This window comes from Dipodomys spectabilis, unplaced genomic scaffold, assembly GCF_019054845.1.
Source record: "Dipodomys spectabilis isolate Male_0828 unplaced genomic scaffold, ASM1905484v1 ptg000175l, whole genome shotgun sequence".
NCBI classification, from domain to species: domain Eukaryota; kingdom Metazoa; phylum Chordata; class Mammalia; order Rodentia; family Heteromyidae; genus Dipodomys; species Dipodomys spectabilis.
The window spans coordinates 6,881,203-6,899,763 of NW_024870852.1; the positions used below are offsets into that span (position 1 = coordinate 6,881,203).

At 39.3% G+C, this 18,561-nt stretch overlaps 1 protein-coding gene across 2 annotated transcripts in view; it reads left to right on the forward strand.

The window, feature by feature from the left end:
* The window catches only part of Rnf24 (ring finger protein 24), a 58,576-nt gene that overhangs the window by 18,088 nt on the left and 21,927 nt on the right, over positions 1-18,561 (forward strand). Inside the window, exon 2 of one of the 2 annotated variants that reach the window (XM_042694301.1) lies at positions 12,747-12,815. The exons of the other annotated variant lie outside the window; for it this stretch is intronic. Within the exon in view, the coding sequence (XP_042550235.1) occupies positions 12,760-12,815 (56 nt within the window). The 5' untranslated portion in view covers positions 12,747-12,759. The remainder of the gene's footprint in view (positions 1-12,746; positions 12,816-18,561) is intronic. 2 annotated transcript variants of the gene reach the window in all.

The window sequence follows — 18,561 nt, forward strand, 5'->3', positions numbered from 1 at the left end:
CTGACCTAGAACATCAGTGTATGTGATGGGTTTAACTGTAACAGAAATCCCAATAGTGGAGATGGGAGAGCAGGGATGGTAGGGGAAAAACAAAGGAGGAGGCAACAATGCTTGATAAGAAATGTACTCATGGGCTGGGAAGTTGGCTCAGTGGTAGAGCGCTTGCCTTGCATGCCTGAGGCCCTGGGTTCGATTCCTCAGCACCACATAAGAAAAAAGAAAAAAGCTGGAAGTGGCGCTGTGGCTCAAGTGGTAGAGTGCTAGCCTTGAGCTGAAGAGCTGAGGGACAGTGCCCAGGCCCAGAGTTCAGGCCCCACGACCGGACCAAAAAAAAAAAAGAAATGTACTCATTACCTTGTTCATGCAATTATAACCCCTCTGTGTGGTATTTTCACAATAAAATAACTTATTAAAAAAAAGAAATCCCAACGGTAAGTGGTTTAAAATAAGATTAATATTTTTTCTGTTCATGTAAAGTTGACACAAATCTGGTATGCAGCTTCATGTCATAAGGGATCTTCTATTTATGTTTCCTTCAACATTCCTTTCTCCCTCTCCCTATCTCCCTCCCTCCATTCCTGTCTTCCTCCCTCTCTCTCCCTTCCTCCTGTCTCTCCCCTTTCCTTTTTTCTTCCCTCTTTCCCTCTCTCTTTTTCTCTCTCTCCCTCTTTCTCACTCCTGCAGTGTTGTAGATAGAACTTAGGGCCTTACACATACTAAGCAAGTACTCTACCACTGACCTGCACCCCCAGCCTGTAGGCTCCATTCTTATTTAATAAGATAGTTCATAAATAAGATCTTATTTAATAAGATCTACATTCCAGAGAACAGTATGGGGAAAGGTTTGGAGCAAAAGGTACAAAAAGCAACTGCCAGCGCTTTTATATTAAGCAAGATTCTGGGACACTCACATACTTTATTGCATTGGCCAAAGGTGAGACATGTGAACAAGCATAGCTACAGGAAGGGTGAGAATTGAAGCCAGGTACCCAACTAAAAAATCTAATCACAGTAGAAGAAAGAACAAATATTGGAGGAAGCAGGAGAGGAAGGCAAACCCATCACTCTGCCACCATATGAACAAAAGAGAAAAACAATGGCATTGGCCATTTATCCCTTTTTCTAAGGGAGGCTTCCATGTTTGTAATAGCTAATATTAACTCTGTAGGTGGGAATGTCCTTTTAGAGAAGAAAGGTTAACAATGTAGTAAAAACATCACTTTTTAATATGCCACTTTCTTTTCTGTAATTGGGTTTGTGCAAGGGGATCATTCAAGAGAAACTCGGTAGGTGTGTTCGCTGGTTTGAATGGTGTATGAACTGATTCCTTTATGAGTTGAGTTAGTATGCACTTTTTCCACACAATCCAGTAACTCTTAGCAAAAATCAAGCAGGGAATAACCCAGACAAAGAAAGGTACACAGTGATCTTACTGTAAGAATCCATCTTTCCTAAACCTCTCTCTCATTCCTGATCTTATAGGGTGTAAACATCACTGTAGTCTAACATAATCATGAATAAAATCAAATAATACTGCTTTGCATGATGAAGATTGTAATAGTAGTCTTTTCAAATGTTTTTAAAAAGTAAAAAGAGCTTTCAGGACTAGTAATATTGTGACCCTTTAAGAAAACATTTAGAGAGAGGTTATTCACCATTCCAGAATGATTATAACTTTTTCAGAATTTTTCAAAATACAAAATCAGCACAAACAGATTTACCTCCAATAATATTGAAGTCGTATGCTTCTTCTGCTCTATTGCCTTCATTGGTCCATTCTCTGCCTGAAATTATCTTAAAGATAGGATTTTCCTATGTCTTTCTAAAAAGGGGGAACAAAGTGATCATAGTAGATAAAAGAGGGACTTGGGGGTAGCTAGGACTGTAATATTTAGAAATTTGAGGTAATTATCACCAGCATCAATATTCATAAGAACAGCCTATATGCTTTCTGGATTTATAGCTATTTGAAAGTTGCTGAATTAGTCATGAACATCTTTGATACTGTTTTAGTTTTTGTTTTTGGTCTAGTCGTGGGGCCTGAACTCTGGGCCTGGGCGCTGTCCCTCAGCTCTTCAGCTCAAGGCTAGCGCTCTACCTCTTGAGCCACAGCGCCACTTCCGGCTTTTCTCTTTTTGCTTATGTGGTGCTGAGGAATCGAACCCAGGGCCTCATGCATGCAAGGCAAGCGCTCTACCACTGAGCCACCTTCCCAGCCCCTTTTGATACTGTTTTATGGCCATAAAAATTTCCATTTACACAAATAAGATCCCCAAAAAGATAGGCTTTTAATATATACAGATTAGCCATCTAGAAATTGTTGTGGAAGAAATGTTGCTAAACTAATATCTATTTCTCCCAGTTCCATACTTTACAACAGTCACTTTAGAAAGCTGTCATTCCAGTAAAACAGGAAGCCTAAAATAGGTCAGTCATGGTCCAGGCATGTATTGAGGCAGAATGAAATCCTTACTTTAAAAATAACCAGCTCAAAAAAGATCTGGAGGCATGGTTCAATGGTAGAGCTTCTTCCTAGCAAGCATAAGACCCTGAGTTTAAACCCCAGTAGCACCAAAAGAAAAAGAATTATTTGAAGGTATTAAATTTTCTCTGTATGGACTCCACTGTGGTTCAGAGAGGCCTAGAAATGTACCTCAAGCCCAAAGGATTTTGAATTCAGGAAATTTTACACTAGCCCCCAAACCAACCTTGCACCAGAACACTAAGAGACTTTAAGCTCACCACATGCCAGGCACACCCATGAGTTGGATGTTGTAATGATCCTCATTTTATGGATAGGAAATTAAAAACTTGCTGACTTGCCTATTGTCGTGGCATCTTCCTTAGAACCTACTTATTACCATAGAGCTTTCTCTGATTTACTATCCTTTCTTGCTGATGATTTTTTTTTTTTTCAGAACTCAAGGCCTTGAGTTTGCTAGGCAAGCCTTCTACCCCTTCTACCCCTTCTACCCCAAAAGCCCTTTTTGTTTCAGGTTATTTGTTAGATAAAGTCTAGCTTTTTTTCCCCAGGTTTGTCTGGGATGGTGATCCTCCTTTCTATGAAGTACCATCTTGTCTTATTTGTTCACATAGGGTCTTTTTTTAAAAAAATTATTGTAAAGGTGATGTAAAGGGTACAGTTACATAAATCAAGTGTTGAGTACATTTCTTTTAAGTTATAATTTTTAATACAATTTTTACATTTCTGGTATAGTTCATTCAATATATACAGTATACAAGACATACAAAGCCAGGAAGACAATAGACAGCCTCCTTATAAAACACCTAAAAGTACTTTGTTCTCATTGTTTATTCATGACAGATACTTGTCACATTCTTTTGATATTCTAAATTGTTACACAAAGCCTTAAAACAGCTTCATATAAAACCACTTTCCTTTTTATCAGGGCTCTCAAATTAAATATTAAATGTTCTTTATACCAATGGATAATTGCATAGAAGTAGTTACATTAAATACTTTATTAGAAGAGTATTAAGCCAGTTTTTAATGGCTGTCATACCTAAAAGTTGGTAAGTAGATTTTTATATAACTTTTAAAGTATACATTCTGCAGGTATAAAACTTAAAAAGGGGCTGGGAAGGTGGCTCAGTAGTAGAGCGCTTGCCTTGTATGCATGAGGCCCTGGGTTCGATTCCTCAGCACCACATAAGCAAAAAGAAAAAAGCTGGAAGTGGCACTGTGGCTCAAGTGGTAGAGCACTAGCCTTGAGCTGAAGAGCTGAGGGACAGCACCCAGGCCCAGAGTTCAGGCCCCACAACCAGACCCCCAAAAAAAAACTTTGAAAAAATACATTCAATTTAATTTTTTAAAACTTTCTAAATTTACATTTTAAACACTGCTATGATTGCTATAATAGCTAGTTTATAGCTATACTTAGCCAAAATAAGTTAATTTTTAAAAATCAACAATAGTGCATTTCTTTTTGAACAGTGTCACCCCTGCTTCATTCTCAGATAGGGTCTTATTAACTTTTGTCCCAGGCTGGCTTTGAACTACAACCCTGCCCTCATCTCCACCTGCCAAGTAGAGCACCATTTGTGAGCATGTACACCAAGCAAGCACAAGGCCCTGAGTTCAAGCGCTAATACCAGTATTTAAAAAAAAAAAAAAAAAAGAGGGAGAGGGGCTGGGAAGGTGGCTCAGTGATAGAGCGCTTGCTTGCATGCATGAGGCCCTGGGTTCGATTCCTCAGTACCATATAAGTAGGAAAAATAAGCCGGAAGTGGCACTGTGGTTCAAGTGGTAGAGTGCTAGCCTTGAGCTGAAGAGCTGAGGGACAGCGTGTAGGCCCAGAGTTCAGGTCCTAGGACCCGACCCAAAAAGAAAAACTCTAAAAAAAAAAAGAGCCAGGAGAGAGCAAGAGAAGGGGAGGCAGTGTCCAAAAAGAAATATACTGTTTACCTGACTTATATAACTGTAACTTCTCAGTATAGCACCTTTATAATAGCAATTTAAAAATCTAAGCTGGGGAAGTGGTGCTATAGGTCAAGTGGTAGAGCGCTTGCCTTGAGCTAAAGAGCTGAGGGACAGCACCCAGGCCCAGAGTTCAAGCCCCACGACTGACCAAAAAAAAAAAATCTAAGCTGGGCGCCGGTGGCTTATGCCTGCAATCCTAGCTACTCAGGAGGCTGAGATCTGAGGGTTGTTCAAAGCCAGTCTGGGCAATGTCCGGAATTTTTTAATTGTGAGAATACCGTACAGAGGAGTTACAATTACATGGGCAAGATAACGAGTACATTTCTTATCAAGCATTGTTGCCTACTCGTTGTTTCCCCCTCCCATCTCAAACAGGTGCTTTTATAGAGAACCTTCCTACCATATCTCTCAGAGTAGGTTGAATATTATAGGATCTAAAGATGATAAACCTGGGGCTGGGAAGGTGGCTCAGTGGTAGAGCGCTTGCCTTGCATGCCAGAGGCCCTGGGTTGGATTCCTCAGCACCACATAAGCAAAAAGAAAAAAGCCAGAAGTGGCGCTGTGGCTCAAGTGGTAGAGCACTAGCCTTGAGCTGAAGAGCTGAGGGACAGCGCCCAGGCCCAGAGTTCAGGCCCACGACTGGACCCAAAAAAAAAAAGACGATAAACCTCCATGGTTCAGAGTTTGAATTGGAATCACTCAAAATTCAGTACTTTTATGCTACCAATTAGAAAGAGAAGTTTATATCAAGAAAAAAATTCAATGCTTTCTATTTTATTTATTTAGTCAGTCCTGGGGCTTGAACTCTGGGCCTGGGCAATGTTCCTGAGCTCTTCAGCTCAAGGCTATCACTCTACTGCTTGAACCACAGCACCAATTCTGGTTTTCTGTGGTTTATTGGAGATAAGAATCTCACAGACTTTCCTGCCCAGGCTGGCTTTGAATTGCAGTCCTCAGATCTCAGCCTCCTGAGTAGCTAGAATTATAGGCATGAGCCACAGATGCCTGGCTTAATGCCTTCTAATAGCTTTTTTTGTTTTTTTGAGTCTACTGTAGTTTGAATCCAGGACTTCGTGCTTACTAGGTAGAGCCCTATCTACTACTGAACCATGCCTCCAGCCCTTTTTTGAGCTGGTTATTTTATTTAATTTTTTTTTTTGGGTCCGGTTGTGGGGCCTGAACTCTGGGCCTGGGTGCTGTCCCTCAGCTCTTCAGCTCAAGGCTAGCACTCTACCACTTGAGCCACAGTGCCACTTCCGGCTTTTTTCTTTTTTCTTATGTGGTGCTGAGGAATCGAACCCAGGGCCTCATGCATGCAAGGCAAGCACTCTACCACTGAGCCACCTTCCCAGCCCGAGCTGGTTATTTTTTTTTTTTTTTTTGGTCGGACGTGGGGCCTGAACTCTGAGCTTGAGCGCTGTCCCTCAGCCCTTCGGCTCTAGACTAACGCTCTACCATGGGAGCCATAGCGCCGCTTCCAGCTTTTTCTGTTTACGTGGTGCTGAGGAATCGAACCCAGGGCCTCATGCATGCAAGGCAAGCACTATACCACTGAGCCACCTTCCCAGCCCCCCGAGCTGGTTATTTTAAAGTAAGATTTCCATTCTACCTAGATGTGTGCCTAGACTATGATCTACCCATTTTAGGCTTCCTCTTAGGGCTAGGATGACAAACACATACTACCGTACCCAGCTTCTTTCTACTGAAATGGAGTCTCAGGGCTTCCCAATTTCAGCCTCCAGTGATGACAAATATATGCCACCATACTCAGCTATGGATTAAAAAGGGGTCTTGCAGCATTTTCTGCTGGGAATAGTCATGAGCTGTGATCTTCCCAACCTCAGCATCTCAATTTCTAATAACTTATGGAATATTTTTATTATCTTTAACTAGTTATGTAAAAGAGTTGCCATTCAACAAAGCAGTTTATGAATACAATGCCTCTTGATCAATATCACCCCTTTTGACATTCTCACACACCCTCCCAACTCAACCTTTCTCTCACTTTTCTTAATTTTTAGGATATGTATTAATTTTTGCCACTTAGGAAGGCAGTTTATGTATACAAGGTGTCTTGATCTGTGTCATCCCTTCAACATTTACCCCCTTCAGCCCACCTTTTCCCTTATTCTAATAACTTTTATGTACTTTTTTTAATTTACCTTGTTTGAAGACTGAACATTTTCCTTTAATTTAAAAACTAATTAAATAAATATCTTATGACTACTCCATTAAGCAGAGTTGTACTGATTTCTATCTGGTACCCTGTGCTTTTCCAGGAACTTATAACTGACTGTTGATTTATTTTCTTGTGTGCAGATGACTTAAATACCACAGACCTATTCAAATTATCAACAATTCTTCTCTTTTATTTAAAGAGCAGCTTTTCCCCACTTAGGGTCACTATGGCTCCTTATTTCAGGATATTTTCTTTTTTTGGGGGGGGGGGGTCTGGTTGTGGGACCTGAACTCTGGGCCTGGGCGCTGTCCCTCAGCTCTTCAGCTCAAGGCTAGTGCTCTACCACTTGAGCCACAGTGCCACTTCCGGCTTTTTTCTTTTTGCTTATGTGGTGCTGAGTCATCAAACCCAGGGCCTCATGCATACAATGCAAGCGCTCTACCACTGAGCCACCTTCCCAGTCCTATTTTCTTGATTATCATATAGATCCAACATTCCCAAGGTAGATTTTTCAGTATTCAGTGCTGTTTTCTAAAATGTCATGACTGTTTCAGAATAAAATAAACATTGATTAATTTTAATTATAAAAATACAGTTCGTTGGGCTGGGAATGTGGCTTAGTGGTAGAGTACTTGCCTAGCATGCATGAGGCCCTGGGTTCAATTCTCAATACTACGTATACAAAAAAACCCAAAAGTGGTGCTGTGGCTCAAGTGGTCAAGCACTAGCCTTGAGCATAAAGAAGCTTAAGGACAGTGCCTAGGCCTTGAGTCCAAGCCCTAGGACTGGCAAAAACAAAAATACAACCGAAAGCCAAAGAAAATAAAATAACATATAAAAAATACAGTTCTTTTTCAAGGTTGGAAGAAAGTAAAGGGAGATAATATGATATGGAATCCTCAATTGGATCTTGGAACACAAAGGTGAGTGTCAGTGGCTCAAGCCTATAATCCTAGTTACTCAAAAGGCTGAGATCTGAGGATCAAAGTTCAAAGCTAGCTCTGGCAGGAACATCCATGAGACTCTTATCTCCAGTTAACCACCAAAAAACCAGAAGTGGTGGTGTCTCAAGTGGTAGAACACTAGTCTTGAGCTGAAGAGCTTAGGGACAGTGCCCAGGCCCAGTTCAAGCCCCACAACTGACAAAAAAAAATCTTAGAACCCAAAATGAGTATCAATGAATGAGTTGATGACATTTGAATAAAGCCTATATATTTTAGTTTATCAGTTTTGCTTCCCTGTCATGACTGTGCTTATGTAATATTTCATTTAATGTTAGGTGAATGTAGGTGAAAAGTATAGCAATTCTTGTACTTTTCTGTAAACCTAAAATTAGTGTGTGTGTGTGTGTGTGTGTGTGTGTGTGTGTGTGTGTGTGTGTGTGTGTTTATGTGTTTATGCACGCACCTGTCCTATGGCTTGAGCTCAGAGCCTGGGCATTGTACCTGAGTTTTTTTGTTCAAAGCTAGTGTTCTACTTCTGGCTTTTTGGTGGTTTACCGGAGATTAAGAGTCTCATGGACTTTCCTGCCTGGTCTTGCTTAAAACTACAATTTTCAGATCTCAGCCTCTTAAAATAGTTAGGATTATAAGTGTGAGGTACTGGGGGCCCTAAACCTAAAATTATTTAAAAGTAAAAAAATGGGGGGCTGGGAATGTAGCTTAATGGTAGAGTGCTTGCCTAGCATACATGAAGCCTCAGGTTCAATTCCTCAGTACCACATAAACAGAAAAAGCTGGAAGTGGTGCTGTGGTTCAAGTGATAGAATGCTAGCTTTGAGCACAAAAATCTCAGGAACAGCACCTAGGCCCAGAGTTCAAGCCTCTAGGTCTAGAGAAAAAAATCTGTACATGATATAGTTATAAATGTGCTTATGACATTTTGAATCTTTTTTCACTGTTTAAACCTAAACCAAACCAATATGATTAAAAAAAAAAAAGAATTTACCTGAACATTTAATGTAGAATCTTTTCAATACAAGGCTTTTACTTAATGATTATTTTAACTTAAGCAAAAGTTTTAACTCTTTTGCTTTGGAAATCATGACAAAAGCCCCAAGTATATTCATTTTTCTGAAATGTGAAGCCCAAGCCATAGAATCCATAGAATCCATCAAGAGAGCACAGTCAAAATGTATAAGTAGTGCTGCCAGCTACTTATGATAGTATATTTTTCTTAGTTTACTTCTTCACGATCTAATGTCAACTCTAAATCTGTATTTCAGATCATTCATAGCTCTGACTTGGTAAAGGGCCACTGTGTGGCTTAAAGCAGAGGTTAATTATTCTTCCTGCTGTTTCTACTGTTTGTTGATTTAGCTGCTCACTAAAACAGCCTTGCCTATTCCAACCAGGTCCTTTTTCAAAATTTCTAATCTAATGCCAAGACCAAAAGAGGTCAAAGAAACAAAACAGATTTTCCAGAGAATCCAGACTACACATTAGTATTCCTCAAGTTCCTACCTCTGAATAAAAAGAAATACTACAAAATAAAAAAATTTAAATTGAGTTGGTAATGAGTAAAAACATCTATTTCCCTTAAGAAACACATTTTCTAAAAACTTGTGTGTTACTATGAAACTAGTAGCTCCCTTAGTATGGTAAATGCAGGGTGGGGGAATGGATAAATGGATGTCTCAACTACACACAATTCTGTTTACTCAAGTAGCAATATTATTAGATTAAAGATGAGACAAGGTTATCCAGCACTAACAGCTTTTATCATTATTCTAGATAAGAGACAACTCTAGGAAGAAGGAATTAAAGTTATCTCCTTTTCTGGCAGTACTGGGGTTTGAACTCAGAGCCTTGTATTTAGTAGGCAGGTACTCTATCCCTTGTGCCACACTTCTGCACCTTTTTGCCTTGGTTATTTTAAAGATAAGATCTTGCTTTATGCTTGGGCTAACCTGGCTATAATCCTCTTACATTTCCCTGTGTCACTGGGGATGCCCAGCCATTGATTGAGATGGAATCTCATGAACTATACCTGAGTTAACTTTGAACTTCAATCTGCCTCCCAAGATATTAGCTAAGGTTACAGGCTTGAGCCACTGCACCTGGCTAAAATGTAAAACAGTTACCTAGCAAGTATCAGGCTCTGAGTTCAATCCAAAGGAATGGAATGGGAAAGGGAAAAATTACCTCTTTAAGCAAATGCTAATCCAAGGAAGATAGTTATAGAATATTTATGAGATCTTTAGTAATCCTTGTGGCAATTTTTCTTCACTAGATCTATCAAGAAAAGGCCAGGATTTTCAACCAAGTCTCATTTTTATTTTTCTGTTTCAACTGGAATTAGCTTCTCCTATACACACTCTGTCTCAGAAAAAGACAAACCTTGTCAGGGCTTTTTTTAATGTGTCTTTATTAGATTTATAGATTTAAGAAGAATTGACATCTTTGTAATATTTAGTGTTCACAACCAAGAAGATGATATGTCGAGATTTTCATATCTTCTCTTATCTCTCATATTTTATTTTTGCATATTGATTAGTAAATATTCTTTCTTGTTGTTTTTCCAGTAGAATTCTTTTTCTCCTGTTGTCTGCAAATAATGCCCATTTTAATTCCTTTTTTTGGAATCAGGTTGCTTTTTCTGAAGAGTTAGAAAAGATACAAGCACGTATCAGATAACCTTATTAGCTAGGTATAGATTACTTAAAAATTATACTGGTTTGTTTTCATTATCCCCTTCTGTATTAATCTCAGTAATTGAGTAGATTAATAATAAATACAAAAAATAAATACAGTTTGTACTGGCAACTAGCAGCACTTACCAAAGTTTTAAGCATTAACATTTTTTCTGTGCTTTGTATCTATATAAGAACTAAGAGCTGGCAAACCATTAACAAAGAATAAAATCCACCTGTAAAGTAAGGCTCACTGGCTACCCAGCAAACTTGAGATGTTAAAAGTAAACATCACAGGTAATAGAGAGTATTGAGTAGCATATGCATTGCTCTGCTGTTGTTTTGATTTCTTTTCTTTTCTTTTTTTTTTTTTTTTGGTCTGGTCTTGGGGCCTGAACTCTGGGCCTGGGCGCTGTCCCTCAGCTCTTCAGCTCAAGGCTAGCGCTCTACCACTTGAGCCACAGCACCACTTCTGGCTTTTTTCTTTTTGCTTATGTGGTGCTGAGGAATGGAACCCAGGGTTTCATGCATGCAAGGCAAGCGCTCTACCACTGAGCCACCTTCCCAGCCCCTTGATTTCTTTTGTTGTAAGGAAAACATGTTGTTTTGTTGAACAAAATTCAGCTTTTTTCTAAAATAAAGCAGGATTCTCTTATACCCCAAGACTATCTCATGTTGAAATGGACACTGCTCTTTGCTCCTGTTACTTTTCACTGCCTTTGTGTGATTGCAGCAACAAAGTTTAACTTGAGTGTATTTTTCTTCTTCTTCTTTTTTTTTTTTTTTTTGTCAGTCATGGGACCTGAACTCTGGGCCTGGGTGCTGTCTCTTAGCTCTTCAGCTCAAGGCTAGTACTCTACCACTTGAGCCACAGTGCCACGTCCTGCTTTTTCTGCTTATGTGGTGCTGAAGAATCGAACCCAGGGCCTCATGCATACAAGGCAAGCACTCTACCACTGAGCCATCTTCCCAGCCCCGTATTTTTCTTCTTTACAATTTGTCTTCCATTTCATCTTCCTTCTATTTCAGCATTACTCTGTGTGTGTTTCCCTTTCTTGGTGGTATACACCTCTAATCCCAGCACCCAGGAAGCTGAGGAAGAATGATTTCAAATTCAAGGCCAGTCTGGGCTACAGAGAGAGTTTCAGTAATAAGATCCTATCTCCAAACAAGAAAAAAAGAAAAAGGAAAGAAGCCTGTGCTCATTCAGTTGCAGAACTGTGAACCAAATAGAAGCTAATAGTTAAATACTAATAAACAGATTGTAAAAATTATATTGCATTTCCCCATGTGCCTGAGATAGGAGGTCAAATTTAAATCCCTACAGTCATCAAAATTAAGTCTCACTGAGATCTAATGGGATTTACATAGAAATGGAAAAAAAAACTTTATAAAACTGATACAGAGATTAATTACTGGGATTATATCAGAGTAAAAGTAGAACACAAAAGTGGGGATAATACCAATAATCCCAGCACTTGGGGAGGAAAGGCAGGATTATGACTTTGAAGCCAGCCTGAGCTACATAGCAAGATACTTAAAAAAAATTTAACTACAAATTTTATCTACAAAATATCATAGGGGAGGGCTGGGAAGGTGGCTCAGTGGTAGAGCGCTTACCTTGCATGCCCGAGGCCCTGAGTTCGACTCCTCAGCACCACATAAGCAAAAAGAAAAAAGCCGGAAGTGGCGCTGTGGCTCAAGTGGTAGAGTGCTAGCCTTGAGCTGAAGAGCTGAGGGACAGCGCCCAGGCCCAGAGTTCAGGCCCCATGACCGGACCCCCCAAAAAAAAAAAATCATAGGGGAATTTTAATTACTATGTTAAAACTATCAATTTGGAGAGATTATTTTTTCTATATTGAGTTTTCACGTCCATGAACATAATCTGCATCTACATTCATTTAAATCTTGCTTGATTCCCTTAGTCAGGATTTTATACTTTTCAGCATAAAAGACCTATATGTGTCTTAATAAGTTTATTTCATATATTTCTTTTTTACAACTGTATATATTTTAATTTCATCATTCATGTTCATTATTAACTTTGGATGTTTGTTTTTAAATCCTGAAACTTTGCTAAACTCACTTATCCTAGGAGTTTTTTTTTTTTTTTGGTCGGCTGTGGGGCTTGAACTCTGGGCCTGGGCGCTGTCCCTCAGCTCTTCAGCTCAAGGCGAGCGCTCTACCACTTGAGCTACAGCGCCACTTCCGGTTTTCTGGTGGTTTATTGGAGATCGGAGTCTCACGGTCTCTCCTGCCCGGGCTGGCTTTGAACCGCGATCCTCAGATCTCAGCCTCCCGAGTAGCTAGGATTACAGGCGTGAGCCACCAGCGCTCGGCTTATATCCTAGGAGTTTTTTGTGTTTTGTTTTGTTTTTAAGATTCTTGGTGTTTTTGTTTTATGTAGACAATGATATCGGCAAATGAGGCAGTTTAATTTCTTCCTTTCTGATATGTATGACTTTTATTCCTTTTCTACCTATTGCACTGACTAGAACTCCCAGAACTATGTTGAATAAGAGTGGTGAAAGCAGATATCCTGCCATGTTCCCGATCTTAGGGGGGTAAGTATTCAGTCTTTCACTGTTAAGAGTAATGTTAGCTGTCCAGCTTTTGTTGTCATTGTTTAGTTGGATTTTATTTGTTGTCTTTTGTTGATGCTTCTTATCAAATCAAGTTCTTTTCTATTCCAGGCTGCCCTGGAACTTGAGATCATCTTGCTCTAGCTTCCCAAATGCCAAGATTACAGGCCAGGGATACCATGCCCAACTTCTGGGAATTTTTAATTATAAGTCAGTATTGAATTTGCCAGATGCTTTTTATGCATCAGTTGATATGACCATGTGATTTTTCATCTATCACTGTTTAATATGATAGATTACATATTTAAATTAAACCAGGCTTGCATTCCTGGAATCACCCCTGCTGCGTCAGAAAACACCCAAACCTACAGCTTTCTTCTAATGGATTCAATTTCTCTAATAGTTGTACTTATTCAAATTATCTTTTATGTTGGATAAGTTGTAGTGGTTTGTGTTTCTTAGAAAGTGTTCTGCTTTATGTGATTAAGTTTATATCTGTATGCATATGTATATTCCTGTGTACATATATATCCTTTTTTTGTTGTTGTTGTTGGTCGTAGAGCTTGAACTCTGGACCTGGGCCCTGTCCTTCAGCTCTTCAGCTCAAGGCCAGAGCTCTACTGCTCAGCCACAGTGCCACTTCGTTTTTTCTACTAGTTTATTGGAGATAAGAGTCTCACAGACTTTCCTGCCTGAGCTGGCTTTGAACCGTGATCCTCAGATCTCAGCCTCCTGAGTAGGTAGGATTACAGGTGTGAGCCACCAGTGCCCAGCTTCATATATATCCTTTTGATGTCTGTGGAGTCTATGCTGATAGTATGTACAGAACCTTTGATAATTTATATCTTCTCTCTCATTTTCTTGATTTCTTTTGTTCATATTTATCATTGTTTATTTGTTGGTTTGTTTTAATTGCACGGTGGAGATTGAATCCAGGGACTTCATGCATGCTAGAAAAGCACTCTGCCACTGAGCTATACCCTTAGCTGCTCTTTTGTTTTTTCTTTGTCATTCTTCCTAGTGATTTTTCAGTGTTATTGATCATTTCAAACCATAACTCAGCCATTTTTTCTCATTGATTTTTCTCTATTGTTTTCATATTTTCAGTTTTACTGGTTTCTGCTTTTTCTTATTCTTTATTATTTACTGCTTGCCCTGCATCTATTTTTTTTTTTTAGGTTCTTGATGTAAGATTGAATTGAGACTTTTAGTGCTATGAATTTCCCTTTTAGCACTGCTTTAACCTGTTTCCCACAAATTATGATACATTCTGTTTTCATTTCTAATCACTTTTGTGTTTGTTGTTTTGTTTTACCTTGAGACTTTGTAACCCATGGAAGTATGGGTTAAAAAGTATGTTGATTCATTTCCAGATATTTGGCCATTTTTTCTTATTAATTTTCTGTTACTGATTTCCAGTTTGATTTCATATGTGCAGTAACATAATCTATATGACTTCATTTTTTTAAGTTTGTTGAAAATGTATTTTATGGTTGAAGATACAGTTTTTCTTTGACACTTGAGGAGATGTGTATTCTACCACCATGAGCCACCTTCACAGCCGTGTATTCTGATATTACCAGGTGGAGTACTATGTAAATTTTTATTTCCTGGAGCTGATTGTCTAATTTTTCTTTATCTTTGCTAGCTTTCTATGTAGTTGTTTCACCAATTGTTGAGAGAGGTGTTTTGCTCCTTGTTTAATTTGTTTGGTTGTTGTTGTTGTTGTTGTCTTTGGGGTCAAGATCTCACTATATAGCACAAACTGGTCTTGAATTTGCAATCCCTTGTCTCTACCCCTTGATTGCTGTGATGCAGACATGTTCCCACCATACCTATCAAGAGAAGGTTTTTAAGTCTACAGGTTTAATTGTGGATTTGTCTATCAGTCTATCAGTTTTTACTTCACTTTGCAGCTCTTTTGCTTTGTGCACACAAATTTATGCTTTCATGCTTTGACCATTTTATTATTATGTAATATCCCTTTCTCTGGTAATTTTATTTGTTCTGAAGTCTACTTTAAGTATATGTACCCCTGCTTTCTTTTGGTTAATGTTTTCCTCTGTCAACTTGCCTGTATCATTTTTTTTTTTTTTTTTGCAGGGGGAGGGAGAAGGGGGAAGAAGGGGTTTGGTTGTGGGGATTGAACTCTGGGCCTGGGCGCTATCCCTCAGCTCTTCAGCTCAAAGCAAATGCTCTACCACTTGAGCCACAGCGCCACTTACGATTTTCTAGTGGTTAATTGGAGATAAGAGTCTCACAGACTTTCCTGCTCAGGCTGGCTTTGAACCGCAATCCTCAGATCTCAGCCTCCTGAGTAGCTAGGATTACATGTGTGAGCCACTGGCACTCAGCGCCTGTATCATTTTTTTTTTTTTTTTTTTTTTTGGGTCCGGTCATGGGCCTGAACTCTGGGCCTGAGTGCTGTCCCTCAGCTCTTCGGCTCAAGGCTAGCACTCTACCACTTGAGCCACAGCGCCACTTCCGGCTTTTTTCTTTTTGCTTATGTGGTGCTAAGGACTCGAACCCAGGGCCTCAGGCATGCAAGGAAGCGCTCTACCACTGAGCTGCCTTCCCAGCTCCTGTATCATTATTTTTGAAGTGAGTTACACTCAGGCAGTATTATTAGATCATGGATTTTTGTTTGTTTGTGTGTGTGTGTGTCCTTTCGGGCAGTATTGGGATTTAAACTCAGGGCCTTATGCTTGTTAATTTGCTTGCTTGGCTGGCAGTCTACCACTTGAGCCACCTCTCTATCCCGGGTTTTTGATGGTTCTTTCAAAGGAGGAGTCCCTTGGTCTTTTCTGTCTGGGCTGGCTTCAAACCATGTTCTTTAGTGTCTCCGCTGGGATTATAGGCATGAGCTACCAGTGCCCAGCTTTGGGCCATGTTTTTCATCTACTCTGCCAATTATGGTGTTTGCTTGTCATATTTGAAGCATTTGTATTTAATGTAATTATCAGTATGTTAACATTTAAGCATATTATTCTGTATTCTTTATTTTGTTTCTCAGTTACTTGATAATTGCTCAGGTCAGTTCTGTTTTTTGTTTTGGGTTTTTTGTTGTTGTTGTTGTTGTTGTTTTTAATCAGTCATAGGGCTTGAACACAAGGCCTGGGCACTGTCCCTAAGCATTTTTGCTCAAGGCTAGCACTTTACCACTTTGAGCCACAGCTCTACTTCTGGTTTTCTGGTGGTTACTTGGAGATAAAGAGTCTCACAGACTTTCTTACCTGTACTGGCTTCAAACCGTGATCCTCAGATCTTAGTTTTCTGAGTAACTAGGTGTACAAGTATGAACCCCCAGCGTCTGGCTCAGTTCTGACTTTTCTGGAGTGTTTTGGTTGTATCTCTATATGGTTTTCTTAGTAATGATAAAGTATAATGGTGTTATTATTTTACTAGCTCAAGTAAAGAACAAAAATTATACCTCCCTTTCATATCTCTTAATCTTCTCTTATTACAAAATACTTTTCTTAAATCTATTCTCTACATATGTCTTGATTTCTTTAGATGATGTAATTTTAATTATTTTCTTTAGCCATTAAACAACTTAGAAAACTGAAAAGAAGGAAAATTAATTTTCATTGATCGATTTTTTTTTTTTTTTTTTTGTCGGTTGTGGGGGCTGAACTCTGGGCCTGGGTGCTGTCCCTCAGCTCTTCAGCTCAAGGCTAGCGCCCTTCCAACTTGAGCCACAGCGCCACTTCTGGCTTTTTTCTGCTTATGTGGTGCTGAGGAATTGAACCCAGGGCCTCATGCATGCAAGGCAAGCGCTCTACCACTGAGCCAACTTCCCAGCCCCTGATCGATTTTTTTGCTTACTGTCTTTTTCCTTCTTTCTTGATGATTCTCATCATTTCCTTTCTGTTAAGATAACTTTCCTTATTTTCCAGTGCTGGTGCTTGGTCTCAGGGCCTCATGGTCTCACCTTTTTCTGCACAAGGTTGGCACACTACCACTTGAGCCACACCTCCATTTCCCTATTAAGATAACTTTCTTGAGTCAATCTTTCAGAGTAGGTCTTCTGGTCATAGTTTCCTTTGTTTTCCTTTCTCGAGAACCTTGGTATCTAAATGTGTATGGTTTCATGGTCTGTTGGGAAAACCACTAATGCTCAGTTTAAGCACAATTAATGATGATGGAAGACTGTATCAACTGAGCTACATGATGCTCATAAGAGACTCCATCTCCAAAATAACTAGCAAAAAGCTGGGCTAGAAGCATGGCTCAATTGATAGAACACCAGCTTAGCAGTATGAAGCCCTGAGTTGAAATCCCTATACTTATAAATAACAATAATAGGGGCTGGGAAGGTGGTTCAGTGGTAGAGCGCTTGCCTTGCATGCATGAGGCCCTGGGTTCAATTCCTCAGCACCACATAAAGCAAAAAGCCAGAAGTGGCGCTGTGGCTGAAGTGGTAGAGCACTAGCCTTGAGCTGAAGAGCTGAGGAACAGCACCCAGGCCCAGAGTTCAGGCCCATGACCGGACCCCCCTCAAAAAAGTAACAATAATAAATATAATAACCTCACAAATAACTCAAATTGTCTGTACATATTTCGCTAATTGGTTCCAAGATTTTTTTTCCCCTTTGTCTTTGTTTTCCAGAGTTTTACTAGAATGTGCTTTAATATTGATTCCTTTGGTTTTATTCTGTCTGGAATTTGCTCAGCTTTTTGAATTTATACATTTTATGAAATTTGAGATTTTTTTTCCTAGCCATTTCTTTGAGTGCTTTTTCAGCTCTTCCTTTTCTTTTCTCTTAGTAATCCAGTGGCATGAGTATTAAATTTCTCATGATAGTTTCACATGTCCAAGATCTCTTTTTTCTTTCAACCTGTTTTCTCTCTTTTGTTCTTATTGTTCCATTTCATTGATGCCTTCCTCCTTCCTCTCTATTCAACTATTGAGCTCATCTACTAAGTTTCATTCAATTATGTTCGTAAATTCTATAATTTTCACTTTCTTTTTTTGTCAGTCGTGGGGGCTGAACTCTGGGCCTGGGCACTGCCCCTCAGCTCAAAGCTAGCACTCTACCACTTGAACCATAGCTCTATTTCCAGATTTTTCTGCTTATGTGTGAGGAATCGAACCCAGGGCCTCATGCATGCAAGGCAAGCACTCTGCCCCTGAGCTACCTTCCCAACCCTGTTGTTTTTTTTTTGTCTTCTACATGCTAAGACTTAATATTTTCACGTTTCAATTATGTTTATAATTGCTTTTGAAACATTTTCCTTATGGCTGCTTTAACAGCTTTGTCAGGTAACTGACCTCATCATTAATGTTGGCATCTATTGTTTTTTCTTATTCAGTTTGTGATCTTTCTAGTTCTTGGTTTGATCAGTAAGTTGGGTTGAAACCTGGACATTTTGTGTACAACAGGACTCTAGATTATATTTAAACCTCTGTGTTAGCTAGTTTCTTTACACCAGTCTGACAGTAAAAAGAATGGAGGTATAATACTGTCTTTGCTTGATATGTTCTATTTAGACATCTTCCCTCCTAGACAAAATACATAGACTTACAAGATGTAGAAAATACAAATGAATAATAAGAACAGGAACATAGATGCTGCAGCATATACAGTACACAGATAATGTTAGAAACATAAATCTGAAGAGTACTTCAGAGAAGTGAGGCCAAGAATTAAGAGCTAAAGTTTAAGAAAGAAGAAAATATCACCAAACATGAAAATGTAAAATGAGGTCTGAGTACAGTGACCCATAC